General features: G+C 38.9%; 1 protein-coding gene across 4 annotated transcripts in view; it reads left to right on the top strand.

The window, feature by feature from the left end:
- Nucleotides 1-316: 316 nt before the first annotated feature.
- Nucleotides 317-25,764, top strand: part of LOC120744258 (phosphatidylinositol 3-kinase regulatory subunit gamma-like) — a 189,150-nt gene continuing 163,702 nt past the window's right edge. For 2 of the 4 annotated variants that reach the window (XM_040048529.1, XM_040048527.1), the window contains exon 1: nt 317-2,107. In XM_040048529.1, the coding sequence (XP_039904463.1) occupies nt 1,756-2,107 (352 nt within the window). In that variant the 5' untranslated portion in view covers nt 317-1,755. The remainder of the gene's footprint in view (nt 2,108-25,764) is intronic. The other 2 variants (XM_040048528.1, XM_040048530.1) reach the window with 2 other exon arrangements.

Raw genomic sequence — 25,764 nt, 5'->3', positions numbered from 1 at the left:
TGCTCTCCATCTCTACCCTGGAAATGTGCGCACCTGATGACGCAGCAATCTCTGGCTCTCTGTTGCTGCGTCATTTGTGTATCAGACTACAAACAAAGCTGCGCTGCCGTTCTCCATCACGCATGCCTCTATCTTCTGTTTTACTTATTCATTCATTCCTAAAATGCGAACTCGGCATTCGGACACCTGCAGACTCGCACTGGACGTCCCACAGTTGTTACATAATTCATGCTTTTTGGCATCTCCACAATTCCCATCTAATCTTAACTCTCAGTAACATTATAATGACAGACGCAAAAAAAACCCAACCCAAAACAAAAACAAAACAAAACCTATATGGGATTCGTTATTTTGCTGCAGCTGCTGCGTCTGTGCGCCGCACCGACCCGTCCCGTCTCGGCCGCTCACTGGCATATTTTACAAGGCGGAGGAGGGCTTTACTGACATCAGCACTGCCGCTCTCTACGACACAGAGCAGGCTGCCTGTCTTCTGACCAGCCAACGCCATCAACTTATCCTCCAGTCGGGGCTTTGATTATTTGGGTCGCTCTGTGGGTTTTCAGGTACTGGCGAAGCTTAACAGTTCGCGCACCGAGCCATCAGTGGAAGGGGAGAGTTCCTCTGTGCAGTTTCAGTGGTGAGTTTGGGGCGTGTTTGTGGGAAGCCGACAGCAGGGCAGACTAGAGCATGGCGAACTTCATATTCGCCTAGTCATGCTTCTTGTAACTGGTAATATTTAGGGTTCATCAGCCTGCAAACAGAATGGTGTGAGATATGCGTTTTATTTAAAATATTATTACATTTTGATTATTTTTTATTTATTCAAACTGACCCTCAGGCAGATATTGTAATTTTTTTTTATTATTATTTCTCTAGTGCAAAAAACATGTGTCAATATATTCTTGGTTTAAAATTCTAACAGGCTGGATTAAAGACAGTACATTTGTTGACAATCTAACTCCATTTTAAGTTTGTAGGAGTGTCAGTCTGCGTCAGATGGTTACGCAGACAAGAAAGTAGAGGCAGCAGGATCTCATATAGAAGAGTGCACACAGAGGCACTCTGTAAAGAAAGCCAAATTCTGCAGTGCAGTGGATTTCCTCAGGTGTGTGTGTATGTGTGTGAGTGTGTATATGTGTGTGGCTTCCACGTAGGCTGATTACCACCAGGAGAAAATATCTACACTCTGGGATTTCATCTAAAGGTCCGGCAAAAGTTGGACACTCTTCAGTTTCCAGACTGCCTGGTGTCCCGAAACAATCTTGTCTTTTGTCTTTTCAAATCACAGACACTGTGTGTTGGGTAATCTGCCTTTCTGAATATTTGGATTGTGAAAGCACGCAAGCCTCAGACTGGATCCCTGTGACTGACAGGTGAATTACTGTGGATTTTTAAGGAACTGTGTGGATATCCAAATCAGGAAAGACCAGCCGACTGTTCAGTTCACCACAATTGAGGAAGTTTTGGATAAAGAACTTTGGACATTTTCTTTAAGGGGTTATGGGTCCAATTGCACCTCAGGGATAGGATTTTTAACAAATGTATTTCAATTGGTTTATCTCAGTGAGCATGGCAGAGCAAATCTCAGGTGGCATCCCATGAATCCCAGGTTTAGAGCGAGACCCATTTTCACCTCAGGTATTCTGAATTAACTGAGTTTTCATTTAGTACTATTTAATTTCACTTTTAATACAAAAAAGTCTCAGGTGACATCAATAGGTTTAGCTTTGTACCTTCCTGTGAACTCTTGTTGCTATGGCATCTCACAGCTTCCAGTACCGGGCGCTTTTTGAATATGAGCGTGAGCATGGGGATGATATCAGTCTCCAGCCAGGCGACCTGCTCACTGTTCTGAAGGCCACACTGATGACAGCAGTGGGGCTGGAGTACCAGGAGGGGGATGAGCAGAGTCCCAAAGGTTGGTTGCATGGGATTAATGAGAGGACCAAGGAGAAGGGAAACTTTCCAGGGACATTTGTAGAGTATGTTGGGGTGGTCACAGTTGGCCCTGCTGTGGATAAATCCTGGTCCCGACCTGTACCCCCAACTCCAGGGGGGCAACAGACAATGGTGGGACCTCAGCCTCCTGGAGGAGCTGCTGCTTTTGGTAAGTTCAGTTTGAGTTTGCATCGATGAGATCAACTTGATCCTTGGGTTTTCTGTTGAAATCTTTTTATTGGCTTATCAGTTCGAACGTAATATAACAGAGCTCAAGCAACAGAAGAAAACCAGACCACTTTCTCGGTTTTATTAACAAGGTTGCCAATGATACCACCACACATGGGTAGTGTTTGGATTTGGTTGACACTACAAGACCCAAAAGGTTCTAACCAGGGGTGAAAGTGGAGAGAGTGATCATTTATAGAAAAACATCAAGAGGGTTTTTGTTTGCTGCAGCTTGGTATTGCTTTAGGAGAAAACCAACGTATACTTTAAAACTCTACAGATATCGTTTATCCTGCTCATTCTTGTCCAGTTATAGCCTAAGTAGAATCTGCTTTTTTGTAGAATTCAACTGGCTAAATTGATAAAGAGAAGTCAAACTCAAAGCCACAGGAACAGTACAGGCCAGCTGATTATAGCCTGTCTTGTTTTTGAGTGAGTCATTTCAACCCTCTGCATCACTGCACCACACCAAATCCCACTTTAACCTGTAGCGCTAAATTGGCAATGAGGTTTTGGCAAACATTTTTAAAGAACAGATAAAGAAGAAAAATGTGGTACGAAATAGTAGATGTTGGACTGGTAAAGTATGTTTGGCATAGTGAAATTAGATGCCACAGTACAAACAAAGACAAAATATACAAAATCAAATACTACTGCAGCCATCAAAGTCTTGTGTTAAAGTCTTTCAAAAAAATAAACCAAAAGAACATCTATTTAAAACTCTGCATAGATTGGAAGACAATTTACAGTTGGGAATGATCTGAAAGTAATGTTGATTAAAATGCCTATCCTTTGTTTGGACTCATGTTCTTGATAATCCCTTGAGTAGGGAAAACTGGGTAGTTTTAGGTTCCTGCTGGTTCAATTTAAGGCCAGAAAAGCAACCATCAAACGGGAAGGTTACTTTCAGTTTTCACATCTTGTGTTTCTAAGGCTCAGGGTGAGAGGTTGCTAGTGGGTCATATATGATTCTTGAACAGTTTTACAAAACACTAAAACTTTCGTCCAGATAATTATAGTTGCATGATGTTACTGATGTTATTTGTTACTACTGCAAGCATGCGTCCTGCATGCATGCACATATAAGAATCGTGTAAGACCTAAACATTTATCAGCAGTTTGCAAAAAACAGTCATTTGTTAAGTGCTACTGTGTGTAAGCTTGCAAATCATTTGTTTGTAATGAACTGTAAAAAAAGCATTGAGCAAGTGTAGGTCCAGACTGCATAGTGCAGTGGTGTTAATAACCTCTATTATTTCACAATGCATTGCATATGAGCAGGAAAATATATTTTGTATTTTTGTTAGCAGTAACCTCATTTTCAACTAATTCTATATATTCATTCCATTAGACTGGGTTGCATTTGTTCAGATTTTTTGCTGAGCTTGATCCTTCAGCTGTAGTCCAGCTAGACTTGTCTTAAACCTGTTCTGTGTAAATTCTACCAGACCCAAGTAGCTTCTCTTTCTCTGTCAGCTATGTGAATACTTGATAAAGTATGTTAGTCGTGATGGAATGCATTTTCTGGAAGCTAATATGATTTCATTGAAGTTTTCTGCATCTTTTATTTTGTTAGATAACTGATTAATTCCTATGAACATATTTTGGACAGTTATAACTGTTTTTAGTTTTCCATTAGTTGAGGCCTTATTTTAATGGTCATGCTATGTTATGCTACCTATGATTAATTATGATTACTTCTCCATCCTACATTCATCATTGCATACATGCACTACTGTGTATCCAGTATAAGTGGATTTTTTTTTATGGTTTATTTAGGATTGAGCACAAACATGCAATAATGAGGACTACAGGGACTTGAGCCTAAAAATCTGAAAAGCACTGGGAAACAGACCTGCCCTACATAAAAAAGCTATTATGAGCCCTGCAGGCTTTGTTTTATAGAGGGTTGGGTGGTTAGCTCCATTTTAGTCTTGGCTGTCTGATGCATAGTTTGTTCAGATCTGCTGTGTTTATGGCTTTTTATTTGCTAAACAGGTCAGATGCAAAACAATGGTTTCTCCTTGCCTTCCTCTGCTGACTCCTGGCTGCTTTTAATTGTCTGCTTGCTGATTCTTTTATGAGTCTTAGTCTTACAAAAGTAACATTCATGTTGTTCTCGTCTTGAGTACCTGTAAATGTGTTGGTCATGTCCATCTACCCCTGGTCTTTACAATGATTAATGATGATGATATGGTGCCTGTAACATCCTTCAGCATTACCAGAATAGTGGTGGGTTAGTGAAGGTCTGGGGAGGAATATCCATGAGCACAGACCTTTACAGGCTAGACAGTGGCACCCTGACCCTTAGGAATTGGGATGAAATTCTTGGACTCACTGTTAGACCCTACACTAGTGCACGGTGGTGTGCGACAGTTGTGAGAGTAAGGAGACACATCCCGGAGGATGAAGGAATTGATACCATTGATTGCCCACCACCCCTTCACACACACACACACACACACACACACACACACACACACACACACACACACACACACACACACACACACGCAGACACAATTGCCTGACCTAAATCCAATAGAACACCTCTAGGACATTATGTTTAGAACACAAGCAGTTTGGGGGGAGTGGCTATACAAATATACAGTTTTGATTTGATGCAATGAATTTTCGGCAAAAGAGACTAATCTGCTGCTTTATGTTTCTTCACTTTGATTTTTGGGGTGTTTCTGAATTCATCGCTCTGTATGTTGATCATTCTCATTCCCATCAAACATCCTTTTGTTCATAACATATTACCCAGTCCCTTATGAGTATAGATCTCCAGCATGATTTTTTTCCCATTAAGAACTGATGTCTTTTTAAGAGGTGTACATTTTCCATTTTTCCTGGAGGTGAGGGATGGGAACATTATTATGACAAATAGAGACAAGAGATAAGAAAAAAACGTTGAGGTCATCAGAGTTCACTCTGGAGCTCACAGACGTAATCACATGCTGCACTCTCCTCTGCTGTGATAAGGCAGCTCATGTCTTATCTGTAGATGAGCCCTATAGCATCCTATGCTCTGTTCCTCTCTTATGTAAATGAGGGATGCAGTTAGATGCAAACTAGAAGATTAGACATCGTCAGTTTGTTCAGAGGCTTTGATCAGAAGAATTTGGTCAAGTAGAGCAAATTTGACACAACACCCTCACACCCTCAGTTTCATCACCACAGCAAGATCTAAGAAAAACTTTGAAGGTTCATAGAGAGAAACACCCCCGCATAGCAAGCAGGTCTGGCCCGGTTCTGGTATCAAGCCGGCACTGCTGGCTGACTTCTGGCACGATAAGACGTATGACATCCAGATATGGGCCAGGCCTGGCATAGATGGCACTGTCCATGCGATGACATGGCATATCTGGCCCAATTGTGGTTTGGTTTATGTGAACCAGGCGCATAGAAAACAAGTCTGGCCCAGATCTGGCATCAAGCTGACACTTCTGACTGACTGGTGTCATGGCAGGGTGTATGTCAACCAGATGTGGGCCAGGTCTGGCAATGATGGCACTATTTATGTTCCTATTTTCCTACTTTAGTTAGAAGACCCAAATGCCATGTTACAATACTATACTGCTATGGTGGCCAATGTTTCAAATGCAGGTTTGACAGGTTTGTGAGTGTACACTTTATTCAAAACCTAGTGAGGGTTTACTCAAGTTTACCATTAAGTGGCTGTGGCTCAGGAGGTAGAGCAGGTCACCTGCTGATCAGAAGGTTAGTGGTGTGATCCCTGGCTCCACCTGTCTGCATGTCAAGTATGAATGTAATTAGGAAGCACTCAGTTTAGAGAAAGTGTGTGATTGGGGGAATGTGGCATATTGTATTGAGTAATCTGGGAGAGTACAAAAGCCCTATGCAAGAATCAGTTAATTCTCTGTCTGAGCAGAGTTTTGTCATCTTACTTTTGCACTATTATGCACATGTTCTTATTACATGGCTTGATTAAGGTACTCTTTAGGCTGACATCTGGGGCCAGAGCTGAAACTGTTCTGGGCCAGCTCAGGGCCAGCAGTGTGTCTGCAACTGGCCCGTGGCTGCACACACCTTACACATGGCCCACATACCACAAACAATGACGGCCCTTTGGTGGCCCAGATCTGGTTTGCCAGATGTGGACCACACATGGGCCAGCACAAGGCCAGTTGCAGACACACCGGTGGTCCTTCGCACATCTGGCAAACCAGATCTGGGCCACCAAAGGGCCGTCATTTTTTGCGGTATGTGGCCATGTGTAATCACACTGTGTGGGCCAGATCCGGACCATACCAATTTTCCTATGTGGGACTGTATTTTCATAGTTCATTATCATTTGTTGTAGAGCACTGCATTCTCAAATTACTGGTTTACTTGTGGTTCCTAGTGTATTTATTGTTGGAGTCTCTCTGTATTACTGTAGGGTGTTTACCTTAGAATATAAAGTGCCTTGAGTCAGTTGTTGTGATTTGGTTATATAAAGCAAGTTGATTCCTATTGAATTGAAGTTTTGTATGCTGAAGCTGGCTGTTGTTCACAAAACTGGTTTCAGGAAACACATTTCAACAAATCTTTTTAAGAAGTATTTATTTTTACTGGCGAGGGAGCGAATTTATCTCAGCCTGTAACTCTTTAGTTTGAGAAAAAAAATACACCTTTTAGGCAACACAGTGATGCTTTGTTTGAATTTTTAATTTGTTGTAGTGCATTAGTTAGCTCCATCTCCATCTACCCATTGAATGGGATATGATGTAGTGCTGCATGAGAGTTGTGCTGAAATGATCAGCATCTTAACTCTTTGAGGAGTAGACAGTTTGAAAGTTACTATTGTCTTCTCCTTTGGCCCTTGGTCAGTATGTCAGAATGTGTAATGTCGGTGTGTATCTAGTCAGCCTCACTCAACTGCGACCATCGATTCAGATGTGGGTCTCATAAAAGGTTTTATTCACAGGGTTTGGCTTCCTTTTCATCTTGTCTTTTGATTTTCCAAGTAGATATGTAGAAGGCATCAGGTGAGCCATCAGCTAATGTGGGCTGGGACTGAGATCATTTGATCTTCTGATATTGTGCAAATAGACAATCAGCACGAGAGTCCAGTCTTCCAGGAGGTAGGTTGATTATTATATGTGCAGCTCCTGAAATTGTTCAACCAATATTTCTTTTCTTTTTTTAGAACAGAAGTACTGTGAGTACTTTAACTGTGGGTATTTTACTGAATGACAGAACAGTACTAAAATTTAAAGCACACAGAACAGGAGCAGGCTGGCTCATAAAAAGCTGGCAAGGAAATGATTGGAGTGGAATGATGATGTCATTGATTTTGATAGTGTGAGAAAGAGGAAGTGATATAAAGAATAAAAACTAACAGCCTGATCATACAGGAAAAGCAAACAGTTGAGTGATTGCAGATCTTCTTCCTACAACTTACACATAAGCTTCATGAAGCTACACAGAAGCAGTCTGCAAAGCCCTACAATCACAGAGATGGAGCTGCTCATGGCTCAGTGAGGCTAGGAAAACGGTGTCCCAGGAAAACTGTTGTCAATAAGCTTTTATTTTACTCGGTATCTAATTGGGCTTAGAATTACTTTGTTTGCTCAATAATCTTCTCTTCCCCAAGCAAAGAACCATGATAGACCAGAGGCTGAAAACATTTTAATTAATTCTGTAGATAAAATCTAAATGGTGTTTTCCAAACTGCTAGGAATAAAAAGCAGTCAAATTCAAACATGCAGATATTTATGTATCCAGTGGTCATTTGCTAATGTGAATTACATTCGATCAGTTCATTAAAGAGGTATTTCTGAAATTGTTAATGATTTTTTTTGATAATCTAATAATACTAATAATTGTTTTTTACTCATCCATAGCTTTATGAGTGGTTGTGTGGAAAGTTGTACGTTCTTGGGTAGTATTTGATATTAGTCAGGCTAAAATAAAGATGAAGCAGAGCTTGACCTCACAGTTCAATTCAATTCAATTCAATTCAATTTTATTTATGTAGCGCCAAATCAAAACAAAAGTCGCCTCAAGGCGCTTCATAGATACAGAGAAAAACCCAACAATCATATGACCCCCTATGAACAAGCACTTTGGCGACAGTGGGAAGGAAAAACTCCCTTTTAACAGGAAGAAACCTCCGGCAGAACCAGGCTCAGGGAGGGGCGGCCATCTGCTGCGACCGGTTGGGGTGAGAGAAGGAAGACAGGATAAAAGACACGCTGTGGAAGAGAGACAGAGGTTAATAACAGATATGATTCAATACAGAGAGGTCTATTAATACATAGTGAGTGAGAAAGGTAACTGGAAAGGAAAAACTCAATGCATCATGGGAATCCCCCGGCAGCCTATGTCTATTGCAGCATAACTAAGGGAGGATTCAGGGTCACCTGGTCCAGCCCTAACTATATGCTTTAGCAAAAAGGAAAGTTTTAAGCCTAATCTTGAAAGTAGAGATAGTGTCTGTCTCCCGAATCCAAACTGGAAGCTGGTTCCACAGAAGAGGGGCCTGAAAACTGAAGGCTCTCCCTCCCATTCTACTTTTAAATACTCTAGGAACAACAAGTAGGCCTGCAGAGCGAGAGCGAAGTGCTCTAATAGGGTGATATGGTACTACAAGGTCATTAAGATAAGATGGGGCCTGATTATTTAAGACCTTGTATGTGAGGAGCAGGATTTTGAATTCAATTCTGGATTTAACAGGAAGCCAATGAAGGGAAGCCAAAACAGGAGAAATATGCTCTCTCTTTCTAGTCCCTGTCAGGACTCTTGCTGCAGCATTTTGGATTAGCTGAAGGCTTTTCAGTGAGTTTTTTGGACATCCTGATAATAATGAATTACAGTCATCCAGTCTGGAAGTAATAAATGCATGAACTAGTTTTTCAGCGTCACTCTGAGACAGGATATTTCTAATTTTAGAGATGTTGCGCAAATGGAAGAAAGCAGTCCTACATATTTGTTTAATATGTGCGCTGAAGGACATGTCCTGGTCAAAAATTACTCCAAGGTTCCTCACAGTGTTACTGGAGGCCAAGGTAATGCCATCCAGAGTAAGAATCTGGTTAGATACCATATTTCTAAGATTTTCAGGGCCGAGTACAATAATCTCAGTTTTATCTGAATTAAGAAGCAGAAAGTTAGCGGCCATCCAGGTCTTTATGTCTTTAAGACATTCCTGCAGTTTAACTAATTGGTGTGTGTTATCTGGCTTCATGGACAGATAGAGCTGGGTGTCATCAGCATAGCAGTGAAAATGTATGGTATGTCTTCTAATGATGCTGCCTAAGGGAAGCATGTATAATGTAAACAGAATTGGTCCTAGCACTGAACCCTGTGGAACTCCATAATTAACCTCAGTGTGTGAAGAGGACTCTCCATTTACATGCACAAATTGGAGTCTATTAGATAGATATGATACAAACCACTGCAGTGCAGTACCTGTAATACCTACAGCATGTTCTAATCGCTCTAATAGGATATTATGGTCAACAGTATCGAATGCTGCTGAGAAGCTGGGAAGAAATACATTTGAAATAATTATTGTGAAAGTAGAACAGTCAAAGCCTGTTTCACAGCGCCACACTGCTTCAATTAAGTCCATAGCTTCACCTCCTCAGCTCTGCTTTTCAGGCCTTAAACTGTTCAACTGGCCTTTTCTACTCTGGATTTCACTCTTTATTGGCCCTGATTGGTTCTCCATAATCAAATCAAATCAAATCACTTTTATTGTCACATCACATGTGCAGGTACATTGGTACAGCACATGTGAGTGAAATTCTTGTGTGCGAGCTTCACAAGCAACAGAGTTGTGCAAAATACAATAATGTAAACAAGCAAAATACAAGAATGGCTATATCTGAAACTAATAAATATATGTACAATATATAATAGTATATGCATTTCTGGATGATAATCTGGACTCTGCCAGCTAGGTTTCCGTTGCTGCTCAGACAAAGCAGAAATCTTGCTGGTTTTCCATGTATTCAGTCGCCAATTGAATTGAATTGAATTGAATCTTTATTTTAAACATGTTAAAAAATCATCAGTCTGACCTGCTGTGCTCTGGTTCAAAATCCCATTTCGTCCAGGCAGCAATTATTCATCTGTTATCTAACTACAGTCTTCAATGTTTATTTATCAGCTAGCTATGGCATATGCTACAGCAGCCTTCATGTTAATGTTAATTTTTGGCTCTCTTCCACACGATGTCTTTTGTTCTCCCTTCGTCCCTTCACTCGAACTGGTCATAGCAGATGACCACCCCTTCCTGAGCCTAGTTTTTCTGGAGGTTTCTTCCTGTTAAAGGGGAGTTTTTCCTTCCCACAGTCGCCAAAGCGCTTTTACATAGGGAGTCATATAATTGTTGGGGTTTTCTCTGTTGTATTATTGTAGGCTCTACCTTACAATATAAAGCAACTTGAGGCAACTGTTGTTGTGATGAGGCACTGTACAAATAAAATAAAATTGAAAATAATAAAATGTTAAACAATCCAGTGGGCCCCTGTATTGAGTTTACATTCATACATTTCTGTGGGTCAGAATGACGTCCTCTGTGGTTTTACGTAAAAGTGGTCAACTGTTTTTTTCTTTTGATCCCACACATCCCCAAATTTAGTATTTGATTAATAAGCCCCTAAATGTATATGGTTTTAATTTACAGAGCTGCAGGATTTTTAAAATGCATATGAAAATTAAAATCAAATAAATAAAAATGAGCCCCTTGGTGCTTCTAGTGTTTTAATTAATCTCTTAAATTTAAGTAATAGTGCTTTCTTTAAATGCTGAATTCAATGACTTGCATATACATCGTCTAATGAAAATGTATCAACTTCTTTAGTTTTGCTGTCATTTTGGGGTTAATAGCTTTAATTACATTTTTATAAAGAAAAAAATGCCCTTCCAGTTTTCTATACAGGGTCAGTATTAGAGAGTGTATTCCATGCTGTCATGAGCCAAACCTTCACCTGTAAATCTTGCTCCTCCCTGAACCATGTGCAGTGACTCATGACCAGCTTTTATGTTTAAAACCTAATGAAGGCATGCAAATTGTTCTGACCTGCTTTCTCTCTTATATCCTCCCCATTCTCAGCATGTTTATGGAAGCCTATAAAATCACACACAATTTTATGGCCTTCTCCTCCTCTCTGCATTTGAATACCCCCTAAAATGTCTTGATAAAATGGGGAACAGCTCATTTGACTGCTTCAATTTCAGTAACTGGGGGTGTTGTAAAAAATAATTTAAGCTGGGGCAGTAATGCATTTCAGCATTTGATGCATGGCATTAAAACAGCTCAAAGTTACAGCAGTAATATTAATGAGCAACTTCCAAAGGCTATTACAATGCATTATTCACACAGTGCATCTTTTCTTCATTTATTATTGATACTCAATGTTAGAATTTTATTAACATTCAGCAACAGAATATTTTAGAGCAGTCTGTGACTAATATCTGTTTTTCTACATTTGTCAGTGTGTATTGTTTATTTTGTCCTTTATTTTTCTTGAAACTTTAACAGTGAAAAAAGTGAATATGAGTGTGAATGCTTGTCTGTCTCTGTGTTAGCCCTGCATCAGATTGGCAATCTGTCCATTGTGAACCCTGCCTCTCGCCCTATGTAGCTGAGATAGCCTCCAGTCCCCCCATTACGACTCTGATAATCAAATAGGAACTTAACTGGCAACGCTGAAAATGATTTCTTAGCAGTCATTAGTCAGCAGGCAACAGCAGGACACCAAAAACTGCTCCCTGATCTTAAAGGTTAATGAGCAAAGTGAATACTTCACTCCCTCCTCACACTTCACTCCCATTAGTGAGATACAGAGTTAAATGGACAGTACAACAAAAAGCCTTAAACAGCAAAATACTAGCATGACCTTCATACTATATCAGTTCACTTTGCAGCATCCAAACTCAACTGTAATGCAATAAAGTTAATGAGTCACGCATTCAGTGGTTCATATCAGACAGTTAATCAGATCTAGGCTTGTTTTGTTTTTTGTTTTCAAATGACAGTCACACTAGGAAAAACTGCAGTTGGAGACCAATCACCTCCACTCATGACCAAAATTACTATATGACCTACAATGAACCTGAGATTTGGTTGCCTTTGAAATAGTTGCTCCAAAGATGGGGACTCGGTCTACAACCACTAGCAGTCAGCTGCCATCTTCAAAGTCACTTTATGCCCATTAAGATGGACATAAAGTGGCAACAACATGGAGTCAGTCTGCTATCAGTAATTTTCTAACTGAATGTTGTCAAGCTGCCAGTTACATGCATCTGTTTTGTGATAACACAGTGATTAACTGTGAAAGTCAACAAAAGTAGGGAATTTTCTTTCCACAAATAGTGACATACACTATACTTTCAAAAGTATTCACTTATCTGCCTTCACATGAATATGAACTTAAGTGACATCCCATTCTTAACCCATAGGGATACAACAGTACATACAACAGTAAGTGTACTTTTTATAAGGTTGGGGACACCTGAGTCATGAAATGTTTCTCCCACTCAAAATGTTCCATCCAGATGAACAGAACCAACACTTTTGGGATTAAACTTCTAACAATTACTGAGTCACAGCAAACAAAGGAGTTTGAGTTGTTCTGTTTAAGCTACATGATAAATAGGGCAATTTTCAGAAGCAGTGAGATGTTACTTTTGAAACTGAGTCTTGTACATTTTGGAATTACACTTTTTTTTGTACCTTTGGGTATTCTAAACAGATAAAATTCTAGAAAAAGTTGGATATGAAACCTCTTAGATCTAATTCTTTATTCATAGTTTTCATGTGACTTGAGAGGTACTGGGACATGCCCACATGGGCAGCCAAACAGTACTGCACTATCTACTCTACTTTCTGCAGTCCATCCTATGAATGCGCAAGTTAACAAAATCCAATATTTACCTTTGCTTTAAAGAGAAAATATGTCTTGTTCTCCATCTCCCACACCATTCAGATTGAAAAATACATGTAGCTGTACTTTCATTGCTGGCTTCAACCTGGCAGTACACTGTAAAAAAAAAGTGCTGTCTTTACAGGAAAACGCTGGCAGCTGGGGTTACCAGGGACTTCCTGTAAAAAATACAGCAGCACAGTATATCGCTTTACAGATGCAATATGTAAATTGATTTACAGTGAATGAAACTCACATTAAAACTGTTAAGTCTACAGAAAAAAGAAGTTAATTTCACACATTAATGTTATATATAAATAGACTATTTCCTGTATCTTTTACAAGTAATAAATGCTTATTGTGGATCCATAAATTGTAAAATTAACAGGGAAATATCGAACAAAAAACTAATTTAAAATGGTAGAACAACGGTGAAACTGTGCATATTAAATGGAGCTGCTCTGTATATTATACATAAAATCTATTACTATGCTGTATATTTTATGTTTTAATGTAAAATTTTAACCATAAACCAGCAAATTTATTACTGCTACGCCCACACCCAAACATGCAAAAATCTTGAGAAAACACAAGAGAGGAAAATATCACTTTTGGGAAATTTATTTTGCAGCCAGATTAGCCAAATGACAGCAATTGGATGCATTTTTTCCAACTAACACAATATGCAAGGCACACAGCAACTACACAATTCAATCAAAATATAGGCTATAAAAGCTGTGGAACATTCCTGCAAAGCAAGAACCATGTTCATGAAACAAGCATTTGTTAGACCCTCTACCAGAAAAAGTTAAATAACCTGTTAAGACTTTAAAACAAAAATCACATATTGTGCCAAAAATGATCATAATCACCATGCAACGCAACACGCACCCTGCTGTCACCACAACCATGGCCCTGGTCAGAAAACACATCAGGAAAACCACGTGGCGAAACAAACCTACACATGTGGTCTAGAAACACTGCAGTATCAGCATGTTTTGTTTTTTTAAATTTTTATAAAGAACATTCCTTCAAAGCAAGAACATCTTCATGAATTGGCTTCATGCATTCGACCAGTAAAAGGTTTCAGTACACATTGTGGAACAAAATTAACAAAGTAAAACTAACAGTCCACTAACAGAGAGTCAAGATTTAGGCTTAGCGCCACTCGTGGTCGGCGAGATCCTGAATCAGGGTGAGGACTCGAGGGTTCACACTGAGACGACGCTTTGAGTTTTTGTTCTCTACTTTGGTTCCTTTTTCTGGGTTTATGGAGAAGAAACACCTGTAGAATAAAAATCATATAAAGGTTTATTAAGCATTCTTATAATTGATCAGTTAAAATACAAGTACAAAGTAAAAATTAAGTATATACACGTATATATACACACAGTCATGGCCATGACCACGTTCAAGACGAAGTATAACCAAAATGCTGTGGGGAAGTGAACAATGCATGGTCAAAAGTATTGGCACCCTTCACGAGTGTCTTTTGCAGTGATATGTCACACTTTAGCATTTTTAAAATCCAAAACAAAGGTTACAGGTAGTCAGACGTCAGCTGACGCTTGGTCTAGCCCTGAGTCTCGGCCAGGCTTGGACCCGGATTCAGACTGTTATTTTATTTAAAAACACACACACACACACACACAAAGAAAACAAAACAAAATCCTGCATGGCTGCTCTTTCTTCTAAAGGGATCTCGTCTGTGTGGTCTGAGTCAGTCTGATGTTTTCTTTTTCTTATTTTGGGTGTTGAAGTGCGCCTTACATTTTCAATTCTGTTCTGCAACTGTTTGACAAGTGAAAGGTAGCCTGCGCCAACAATATCACCCTCTATTAAATCTTGCAGAGAATTGGGATATTTTGCCACCATTTTTTTGCAATGTCAATTGAATGTTTTCTACCTACATGAGGGCATTTTTCCATCATCTCAGTCACAACAATCCGGACCATTTGCCTCCTCAGTTTTGGGCGAGGCCCTTTCACAGAAAATCACATACAGTTCATACACTTGATGGAGCAGGGTATGGATCAGGTAACACTTATATTAATGTTAAACTATTTACAGTGAGAAGTGGGCTATTAGTTGGACATTATTTTGCCACAATACTATGCTTTAGTGAAATGACTCAGTATCCTTCAAGAATGTATGATACCAAAGGATAGAAATCAGGCAGGTCATTAATGTTGATACACTGTAACCCAAGACTGTCCTTTGTCACAGAATACAGATGGTATTCTGAGAGGAAGATGCCTTTGTGGATATCCATTAGAACATACACAGATGTGTCATTTTGAATCAAGATGAGTAGAAGTTCACCAAACTCCATACACTCGTCATTTCTGTACACAAGAAACTGTCCCTTCTTATATGCAGTGCCCTTGTACTGAATGTCTGTGGTAACTGTGGTATTGCTTTCTGAAAAAGCTAACTCCCTGACTGCATGCTGAATAGTGTCACTGTAGAGGTTGGGATAAAACACACAGCTCTCCTTCACCTGCAGCAGTTCACGGCATTCTTGCCCTGCTAAAAGATAAGCCTGATACATCTGATGACGTGTTGACAAAGTTTGACAAATATTTTTGAAGCTTTTCAAGTGTCAGGCACATCTTTTAAAGTAACTGTGTTTACATTCAAAAGAGGGACATTTCTCCATGCCCTTAGCGGAAATGCAAATTATATTTCAGCACAATATGTATACACAGAACAACCTTAGGTCTCTGTAAGGTGGATGTGTTGTGTGTTTGTTACCTCTTACCATGCTCGCCAAGTGTTTAAAGTCCTTCCAGCATCTAATACATGAGAAAACACTAAGTGAGGGTGTTTGATTAGACAGAGCAAATGTGTGTGTCTGTGGAGTTAGATGAGTTTAAGGACACAGGTCTGAGTTTACACAGTGTCCAAGTGTAGAGTGGACAGTTCTTTCTTCAGGGTGGAGAGGAAGGAGACTTCATTTCATGGCTAAAACTGACAGCCAGTTCATGGAGATATATTACATGCCTGAGGCTGATTTCTTCCTGCTTGAAATGTCTTCTTCTTCTTTTAGCCAGTCCCTTTAGTGGTCGGCATCATCTGCCTCTATCTCACCTTATCCCTAGTATCTTCCACTGTCGCATCAACACTGTATGTCCTCTTTGGCTACATTCATGAACCTTCTTTTTCTCACACTCAGCGTCCTTTATTGTCTACTATCCTCCCTCTGTATAGGTCCAAACCATCCAAAGCTTATCTCTCTAACTTATCTCCAAGGACCTTAATCTAAGCTGTCCCTCTGATATACTAATTTCTAATCCTGCCCATTCTGGTCACTTTCAGTGAAAATCTGAGCATCTTTAATTCTATCACTTCCAGTTTGGTATCTTGTCTTTTTACCCCTTAGCCATAAAAGGCTGGTGTGGTGGCCGAAAACATTAGAGCACTTATGCAAATATGTGATGTCTTGACAAATCGAGCAGATATTTGAAGTTTACACAGCACCATTCTCGCATGAAAATATCTTAAAAGTTTATTTTGTGACCCAGAAAGAATAATATTTCAAACTCCGCCACTCTGTGTTCCTCCGCCACTGCCTCGTTTGAGTTTTGGACAAAATGGATTCTGGGATATTGCATTTTGTCATTTCGAGCTGATTGGAGACCAAAGCAGCCAATCAGATTTTTTTGCATCCAAGTCTGTGATTTACGGTGGCCCCTAGAGACAAAGCACGTACAAACTCCAAAACACTTGCAAACTCCAAAACACATGCAAATTCCAAAACACATGCAAACTCCAAAACACGTACAAACTCCAAAACACTTGCAAAATAAAAAACACTTGCAAACTAAAGAACACATGCAAACTCCAAAACACGTACAAACTCCAAAACACTTGCAAAATCCAAAACACTTGCAAACTAAAAAACACATGCAAATTCCAAAACACGTACAAACTCCAAAACACTTGCAAAACCCAAAACACTTGCAAACTAAAAAACACATGCAAATTCCAAAACACGTACAAATTCCAAAACACTTGCAAAATCCAAAACACTTGCAAACTAAAAAACACATGCAAATTCCAAAACACGTACAAATTCCAAAACACTTGCAAAATCCAAAACACTTGCAAACTAAAAAACACATGCAAATTCCAAAACACGTACAAATTCCAAAACACTTGCAAAATCCAAAACACTTGCAAACTAAAAAACACATGCAAATTCCAAAACACGTACAAATTCCAAAACACGTACAAATTCCAAAACACTTGCAAAATCCAAAACACGTACAAATTCCAAAACACTTGCAAAATCCAAAACACTTGCAAACTAAAAAACACTTGCAAATTCCAAAACACGTACAAATTCCAAAACACGTACAAATTCCAAAACACTTGCAAAATCCAAAACACTTGCAAACTAAAAAACACATGCAAATTCCAAAACACGTACAAATTCCAAAACACGTACAAATTCCAAAACACTTGCAAAATCCAAAACACTTGCAAAATCCAAAACACTTGCAAACTAAAAAACACATGCAAATTCCAAAACACGTACAAATTCCAAAACACGTACAAATTCCAAAACACTTGCAAATTCCAAAACACAACGGAAGTGCTCCAGGACGCTAGGGGCAGTGTTGAGCTCGATTTGCAAAATAAACGGCAAGTTTGTCTGTATGGGACAGTCTAGTCTCCGTCGCGCTTCCCAGGTTGCCTAGCAACCATGATACTAACCGCTGGAAACGTGTCATACAACTTGGTTTGACAGAAATGAGGGAGAACATATTTTGTTCATTTGTTTGTTTGTTTCTACAAGAGCTTTGTGTGATTTGATAAGTATCTGAGGCTGAGACCACAGGACAGTAAAACATGATTTTTGGGCTTCATTTCTGTACTGAACAGTTATTTCAAGATTAATTAGTAAATAAGAATTAGCTGATGTTGTTCATGAGACTAAAGTCATATCACTTTGGTAATGTAAATATAATATGGCCAATATTATAGTTATTATATTAATCATTATTAGCTATTACAGCAGTGAACATGAACTCGGTGTCAAATACTGAGCTTCAGTACAGATTCAAGTTGCAGTTATTTATATGTCTTATCACCTTAAATCTTCACTCAAAGACAAGTATCTTTGACAGTGCATATATAGGTGTATTATATATAAGAGACAAATGTTGTTCCTTCAGTATGTTGGCATTACTAAATTTGGCTCATTGCTTACATATATTTATAAAAAGAAAATGTACAAGCTGTGATAACTGTTTCTGATAAAATGAAGAGTAGACTGATATATGAAATATTCCTTTATTGGGTGAGAAAATCAGACCATGTCATAACTGCTTTAAGTCATACAGAATAGATATCAGAGCCTTAAACAGGCTGGCTTCTGCTAAATGGGTCAAACTGGGCAGAAAGTCTACAAACACATAACATCCTTATAGAATATGATGTAACACTATAGATCAACTTACCTCAGAATATATAAAGCATATAAACAATTACAGCAATATGATGCAACAAACACAGCAGTGCTACTGATCCAAAATACTCAAAGCTTCATAGAACTGGAACAAACATTTATTTTTAGGTCCATTCTGCTGCTGATACATACTTTAGGTTTCTGAATATTAAACTTGTTGCTGCCTTTCATAGTGTGTAACTTGAAGGCCCTGAGTACTTTCTCCCACACTGAAAACACTGGAATGATAGCATTATTTGAACATTACCTAATGAGACTGATTCAGGACAGACAATTAGTTATTCTAAACTTTTCTAGCAGTCCTTCACAAACAGGGAACAGTCTGTCTATTCTCTCCATCTGTCAGCTGCTGCTGGCTCTTCCTCCTCCTCTTCCTCACACACTGCTGAGTTTGTCCTGGTGGATCATCAGGGGTGCAAAGCCTCACAGATGATGTGCAGCAGTAAGTCCCTCAGTCTGTCCTCACTCTGGACACTTGCAGTTGTCACACATGGAAATCAAATGTGTGATAAGCTGCAGGATTCAAACACAAGTGTGACTTATAAACACATGTTCATACTTTTATTACACAATCAGAGAGAAAGAAAAAGAGAGAGAGTGCAGGACAGACAGGTGACAGTCTCAGGTGTATACACTGCTACAAAACAGCACAAAAGAAGGAGGATTTAGTGTTTGTGTTATTACGAAACAAGAGGAGTTCCCAGATGGTACAGTGGACACATGTGTGACTCCTGCGATTAAAGCATCTTTCTTTCAGCTTAATGAGTGAACCGTCAGCTCGTTCAAACACACGTTAAAGTCCGTTTGGCTCGACACCACCGAACAGAGGCAGCAATATAACATAGCTAACATTAACAGTGCAGTGAATCCTCCTTGTGCTGTGATATGCAGGACTGCAAACCGAGCAGCATCACTGACTTTCAGCTTGTTGTGTTTGTGGATATATGACTGACTTTAATTATCCACAAAATCATCACAATCTCTGTAAGATTAAGGTCGACTATATATATATTTTTTAAAGTAAAGGCTTTAAAACCAAGTTAATTCTGAAAGTACAGACATGACTAATGTCACATAACTTTCCCGACATGTGGCCAACAATAATGGTTTAATGTTCTTCATTAAAAAAATATTTGCGCATAAATAAGTGACATAATATTCAGTACTTACTTCTGAAAGTTTACTCTTCCTCCGCTCTGCTTTCACCGTTTTTTTTCGGCAAAATTATCCACACCACCACCGCACTATGAAGTCTGGGATATGTTGGGCCATGAAGGCTACACCGACCCATCCTTAAAATTCAGGGAAATTATGGACGCATTTGAGGGCCGTATGTAGAGCAGCCTTTGAATTGGGAAAGCCTTCTCTTGTCGCTGTGACGTAATCGGCCTTAAAATGCGGCCTTTAAGGCTGCAAACCCCAAATCCGGTCATTGGTACTTCCTGGTTTGTGTAGTTACTAGGTAACAAAAGCTCAACACTGCCCCTAGCGTCCTGGAGCACTTCCGTTGTGTTTTGGAATTTGCATGTGTTTTTGAGTTTGCAAGTGTTTTGGATTTTGCAAGTGTTTTGGAATTTGTACGTGTTTTGGAATTTGTACGTGTTTTGGAATTTGTACGTGTTTTGGAATTTGTACGTGTTTTGGAATTTGCATGTGTTTTTTAGTTTGCAAGTGTTTTGGAATTTGTACGTGTTTTGGAATTTGCATGTGTTTTTTAGTTTGCAAGTGTTTTGGATTTTGCAAGTGTTTTGGAATTTGTACGTGTTTTGGAATTTGTACGTGTTTTGGAATTTGCATGTGTTTTTTAGTTTGCAAGTGTTTTGGATTTTGCAAGTGTTTTGGAATTTGTACGTGTTTTGGAATTTGCATGTGTTTTTTAGTTTGCAAGTGTTTTGGGTTTTGCAAGTGTTTTGGAGTTTGTACGTGTTTTGGAATTTGCAAGTGTTTTTTAGTTTGCAAGTGTTTTGGAATTTGTACGTGTTTTGGAATTTGCATGTGTTTTTTAGTTTGCAAGTGTTTTGGGTTTTGCAAGTGTTTTGGAGTTTGTACGTGTTTTGGAATTTGCAAGTGTTTTGGAGTTTGCAAGTGTTTTGGAATTTGCATGTGTTCTTTAGTTTGCAAGTGTTTTTGGAGTTTGCATGTGTTTTGGAATTTGCATGTGTTTTGGAGTTTGCAAATGTTTTGGAGTTTGTACGTGCTTTGTCTCTAGGGGCCACCGTAGTGATTGGCTGGTTTTGTGACACAAATATAACGGTGTACAGAAAGAGTTGAACGCGCAAGGGCAGAAATGTTGAGAGCGCAAGCAACACATTGCGAGCAAGTGCAAATTCAAAAACTGAGCGAGAGGGGCTGCTATTGTGCGTGTGTGTGTGGATATTAGCAAACACTGAAATACATTTTTTGCACGCAGCAATGAATTTTGTTCACTCAAATGTAGCTTTTCTTCGCTCAAAATAAATTTCTCCTCAAAATGCAACACTTGCACCTGCAAATTTTTTTTACATGGCTCAATTTGTTTTTACGTGCGCTCAGCATAGTGGCACAAAAATAACGCCATACTCAGAGATGATCCCTGATGTCATTCTACCACCACATTAACCTATCTGTCATTCCTACTACTTATCCCAGCACTGCCTCACTGTCCTCATATATGCCCTGCACCAGCAGCATACACTTCTCTAATATTCATCACAAAAAATACAAATCTTTCTGACCTTTTCTATTTCTCCACCAAGACTCTCAAATCAGTCATTGCATCTGTAGTACTCTTTCTCAGCTGATTGTCACCTGTCTTCTTAACCTACCTTCGACAACTATTTGTCATACTTTCATGGTATGGCTCATCAACTTTATCCTTTTGAAAGAGTCAAAAGCTTTACGTTCCACTTCCTCCTTTTTGTCTATAAAAACCCTCGTTGTATTTAAAATATGTGGTGGTAAGGCCGAGGTCCAACAGTGTGCAAATCTGATCAGGGTGTACAGCTGCTTCTGTTTTCCAAGCTGTCGAGCTATAGTCATTTTCTGACAGTCTATGGATGAAACACTATGGTTTCATCCAGTGTACGTTTCTGGACCATGTTGGTGAAGATGTCTGTACTTACTACTTACTTACTATACATTTCTCAGAGACCCTCTCACGCTCCAAAATTGTGTTAAACAGTCTGGTCAAAAAGTCCATTCTCCTTTCTCCTACACATCTCTATAACACCAAATTTATGCAGTCTGGATTACTTAACACTTCCTCCAAACTAATGCTCTGCTCTTCCGTTTTCCTTTCTCTCTCATTTTCATTATTCATCAGCTCCTCAAAGTACTCCTTCCACCTTTGCAAAACACTGCCTTCATTAGTTAGCACATTTCCATTTCTGTCATTAATCACCCTAACTTCCCGCCTTTGTCAGTTATATTTTCTTTCTTTCTATTTTTTTCAACCAGCAGGAGTTGTCGTAACAGCAAGGATAGATCCTAACTTCATATTTATTACTTTGTGTGATTCAACAAATTAGATGATCCATATCCAGAAAAATTCTATGTAGGCTTAAAATAAACAGTAGATATGCACAAATTTATTTATGAACCATCTATATTAGTGTTTCACACACAAATCTGGTTATAAATACTTTTAGCTTTTTTGAAATAAAAATTAGAAGACCTCAAATAATCTGTATGAACAAATTATTAGATAACAAATTATTAATAATAATTTAATCTTAAATGAAAGGCTTTCTATAGAGAGCGGAGAGTAACATTCTGTAGAGACAGTCTAATGTTTTATTAATGAAAGAACTCACAGATGAGACATATTTACAGCCTAGGCACTAGTTTTAGTTATTCCACTTTCTTTCTTCTCCTGTGTTTCTGAGGAGTTTTTTTTCCCCCACAGACTTGGTTTAACATCATTGGTTCTGTTGTACTCCAGGGTAAAGCTGAACTGCCCCTGAACTGCCCCTGCCTCATTATGCCAGCTTTGAAACACACACACACACACACACACACACACACACACACACACACACACAATAATGCTTAGCTCATGTAGCCAAGTGATGTCTGTCTCTTTCATATCACTGCTCTTCTATTCCACCATTTTACCCTCATCTTTACTACTTATTCTTTCTTGTGTTGGAGAGAGAAATGCGTCTGCCTGAGCAGATTCTCAGTATATTTTACTGATTTATGGTGAGATGTCCAAAAGTTTCTGAAAAGTTCTTTTATCTGGCAAATACACATTTTTATACAGTTGTGCCCGTGGATGATGATCTTTGCGACTGACAAGCATCAGCGTGAATGTACTGAATTTGATGTGAATCTCATTGACTGTCCTATTTTTTATTATTGAACAAATGAACATGATTCCACAGGGGAAGCAAAACTAAACACACTGAAAATGGAAACACGAGACTGTCAAAATAAAACAGGAAACATTATGACGCGAAGACTGTGACAACAGCTTTACAATATGACATAAAAAACGCAGACATGAAACACATAAGACTAAATTCAAACTCAAATTCAAATTTTATTTGTCACATACACAGTACAACATTTAGTGAAATGCTTGTGTCCGAGCTGTGGACAGGCTGCAGACGTATCTGCGCCATTCCAGGCCTTGGTTTTAGCATGGAGGGTCTAGCCAGGACCCTGGGGAGACAGAATAATACACAAGGAGAGGGACATGGAAACGAGGGACAGACATAACTAAAAATCAGACATAGAGGACAAGCGACTTACACAGGAAACAGAAAATAACACATAAAAAGGGAGCATGGATGAAACTTTAAACAAAACCCAAGTAAGATATACAAATAATAACACTAGAACTTACCATTACTCTAATGCATCATAAGAAGTCAGACATACGAAATAAACTCAAAATGCTATTGTGTGTATGACCCATTTTTCCATCTGCTGCAAAATTTGGTTAAAGTGGTCATCTATCTCAAAATGGATCTCCTGAGTGTCAGTTAATCTGATTGAATAATTAGACAGATATATTAAAAAAATACTAAATTGACAAATTTAAATAACATTAATATGTGCACATTTGCCTCATATCCTGGCAAGAGATCTAGGTTAGAATTTCCCCCAAAAATCAAGATCTCTACTGTGAGTCCAGAGATATTCAGTGGTATTCTGCCCCTGACTGACAGAGCGATTGCCTTGTCTTTGTTAGCTTTCTGCTCCTTACTTGCACTGTTGCACACGTCCATTATTTGAGCAGTCTGACCCCATTTCTCACTTTTCCTCACTCATTACCTCCATCTTTCTGTGCAGCTGTCTCTTTCATTCTTTCCTCCTCTGCTCCATTATTCAGTTCTGCTGTGCTTTCTGTCTTTAACCCAATTTTGTTGTTTTTCATCATTTAGCCTCGACCTTCCTCTCTGTCACTCTGTCTACTCATTTTCTCTTTACACAGGAAAATCATAAAAAATAGCATACAGTGCTCTCCACCTGTTATATAGATAACATTTAAAATCACAAGATGCTTTTTGGGGTAGATACATGTTTGTTGCATGGGGTCTCTTTTCTATATTTGGTTGCATTCATTTGTGAATTTGTCACCCTGCATTTGAAGACCCATGCATCTTGGGCTGTGTGCCTGCTCACTGAGTACATGAGAAATTCAATTACATGCCGTTTCAGAACACACACACACACATACAGAGTATAAACACTTTAAAGCTCTCTGGTTCACCTCCTTCTAGTTGAACTGTCCTTCCATCACTTACTTTTCTCGTTTAATAAAACACCATTCCACTATAGCACTGCCTCTAAAGGAATCACTCTCTTTTGTATCCTTTTCTTCTTCAATTCTCCCTTGCCCTCTTATCTAATCTTACCTCCAAGTTGTTTTCTCTATGGGAAATTTTATTATATATCCCACATATTATATCTTTAGAGTATTTCGAAAGCCCCCTATGCTCACTTTTTCCTCTCTTCCTTCCAATGCTGCTGTTACTCATGATTGTATTTCTCATTTTCCCCTGTATTCAATTGTAGAAATAATAACCAGACTTGACTTGCTTTTAGAACTGAAAAAGGCAGCAGCAATAAATAAATAAAAACGCTTTGAACCCCGTGAGAGCAGTGTCTTTGTGTCTCCCTCACTCACATATCATTCATTCCACTTGTAAATCTTTCCGTAAATCCGTCTTTCAGTGTTTTTGATCTGTGGGTAATTCCAAAATGAATGCTTGAGTGATTTTTTTTCTTATCATGACCTTCATGGATCTGGGTGGAAACCATCACACTTCCATTCCAGTGAGAGGCTTGATGACAGTGCCGATAGCCCCGTGCTCATGGCAGACAGCAAATCTCCTCAAATCCAGAGTCAGTTAAGGGTGATGTTTCGCTCAAAAGAGTCCAGAAACACAGCTAAAACTCTAAAAACTTGACAGCAGAGAGACAAAGAAAATGAGAAAGATATTAGAAAGGGATTGACATGAGAGAAGATCTTCATGGACTAAAAATGCTCAACTCCTGCTCTCCACAACAGGGCCCATCACTATCAAATACTAAAGTAAGTAAGCGGGAGATGACAGGAGCGTGACGAGGACAGAGGAACTATCGCTTGCTGCAATCACTGTCACAGTGAGAGTCAGGAATAAAGAATAAAAGTGTCAGAGCCCACTAGATGCGGGGTTAAAATTGCTGTCTTTAAACAGTCACAGAGTGTCAGAGTAGAATTTGTCTTCTAAAGGCCTTTTTTCACTTCTTTTCTAGCTTCTGCCTTTTACTTCACAATCTCAAAGTTGTGGAAATAACCACAATAAATTATAGTGTTTTAGGAGTAATTAGTATTCTTTTACTTTATTCTTTTTATATAATAGATGCTTCTTTTTAATACAGATTTATATTTTGGATATTATTTTACTACTTATTACTTGTAACGCGTTACTGTAATCTGATTACTTTTTTCAAGTAACGAGTAAAGTAAGGGATTACTATTGCAAAAACGGTAATTAGATTACCGTTACTTTCCCGTAGGAACGCTGCGTTACTAAAACCGTGATTTTTTGCGAGAATGTCTCCCGACAGTGACGTAAGCGAGTGCGCCGTTAGTGACAACAGCTGTGTGCAGATCAACAATGGATCACATATGATTGTGGGAGAGAGTATGAGCGTGCAGCGTTTAAAGCGTGGAAGTACTGACCTTACTTTGAGTTTGATTCCATAAAAAGTGACAAAAACATTAGCGTCCGTTGTGCGTGAGAAGAAAACTTCTTTTTACAGCGAAAAAAA

This window comes from Simochromis diagramma, unplaced genomic scaffold (assembly GCF_900408965.1).
Source record: "Simochromis diagramma unplaced genomic scaffold, fSimDia1.1 OVJJ01000557.1, whole genome shotgun sequence".
Classification (NCBI taxonomy): domain Eukaryota; kingdom Metazoa; phylum Chordata; class Actinopteri; order Cichliformes; family Cichlidae; genus Simochromis; species Simochromis diagramma.
The sequence above is the reverse complement of the archived record's forward strand: the minus strand, read 5'-3'. Positions and strand labels throughout refer to the sequence as shown.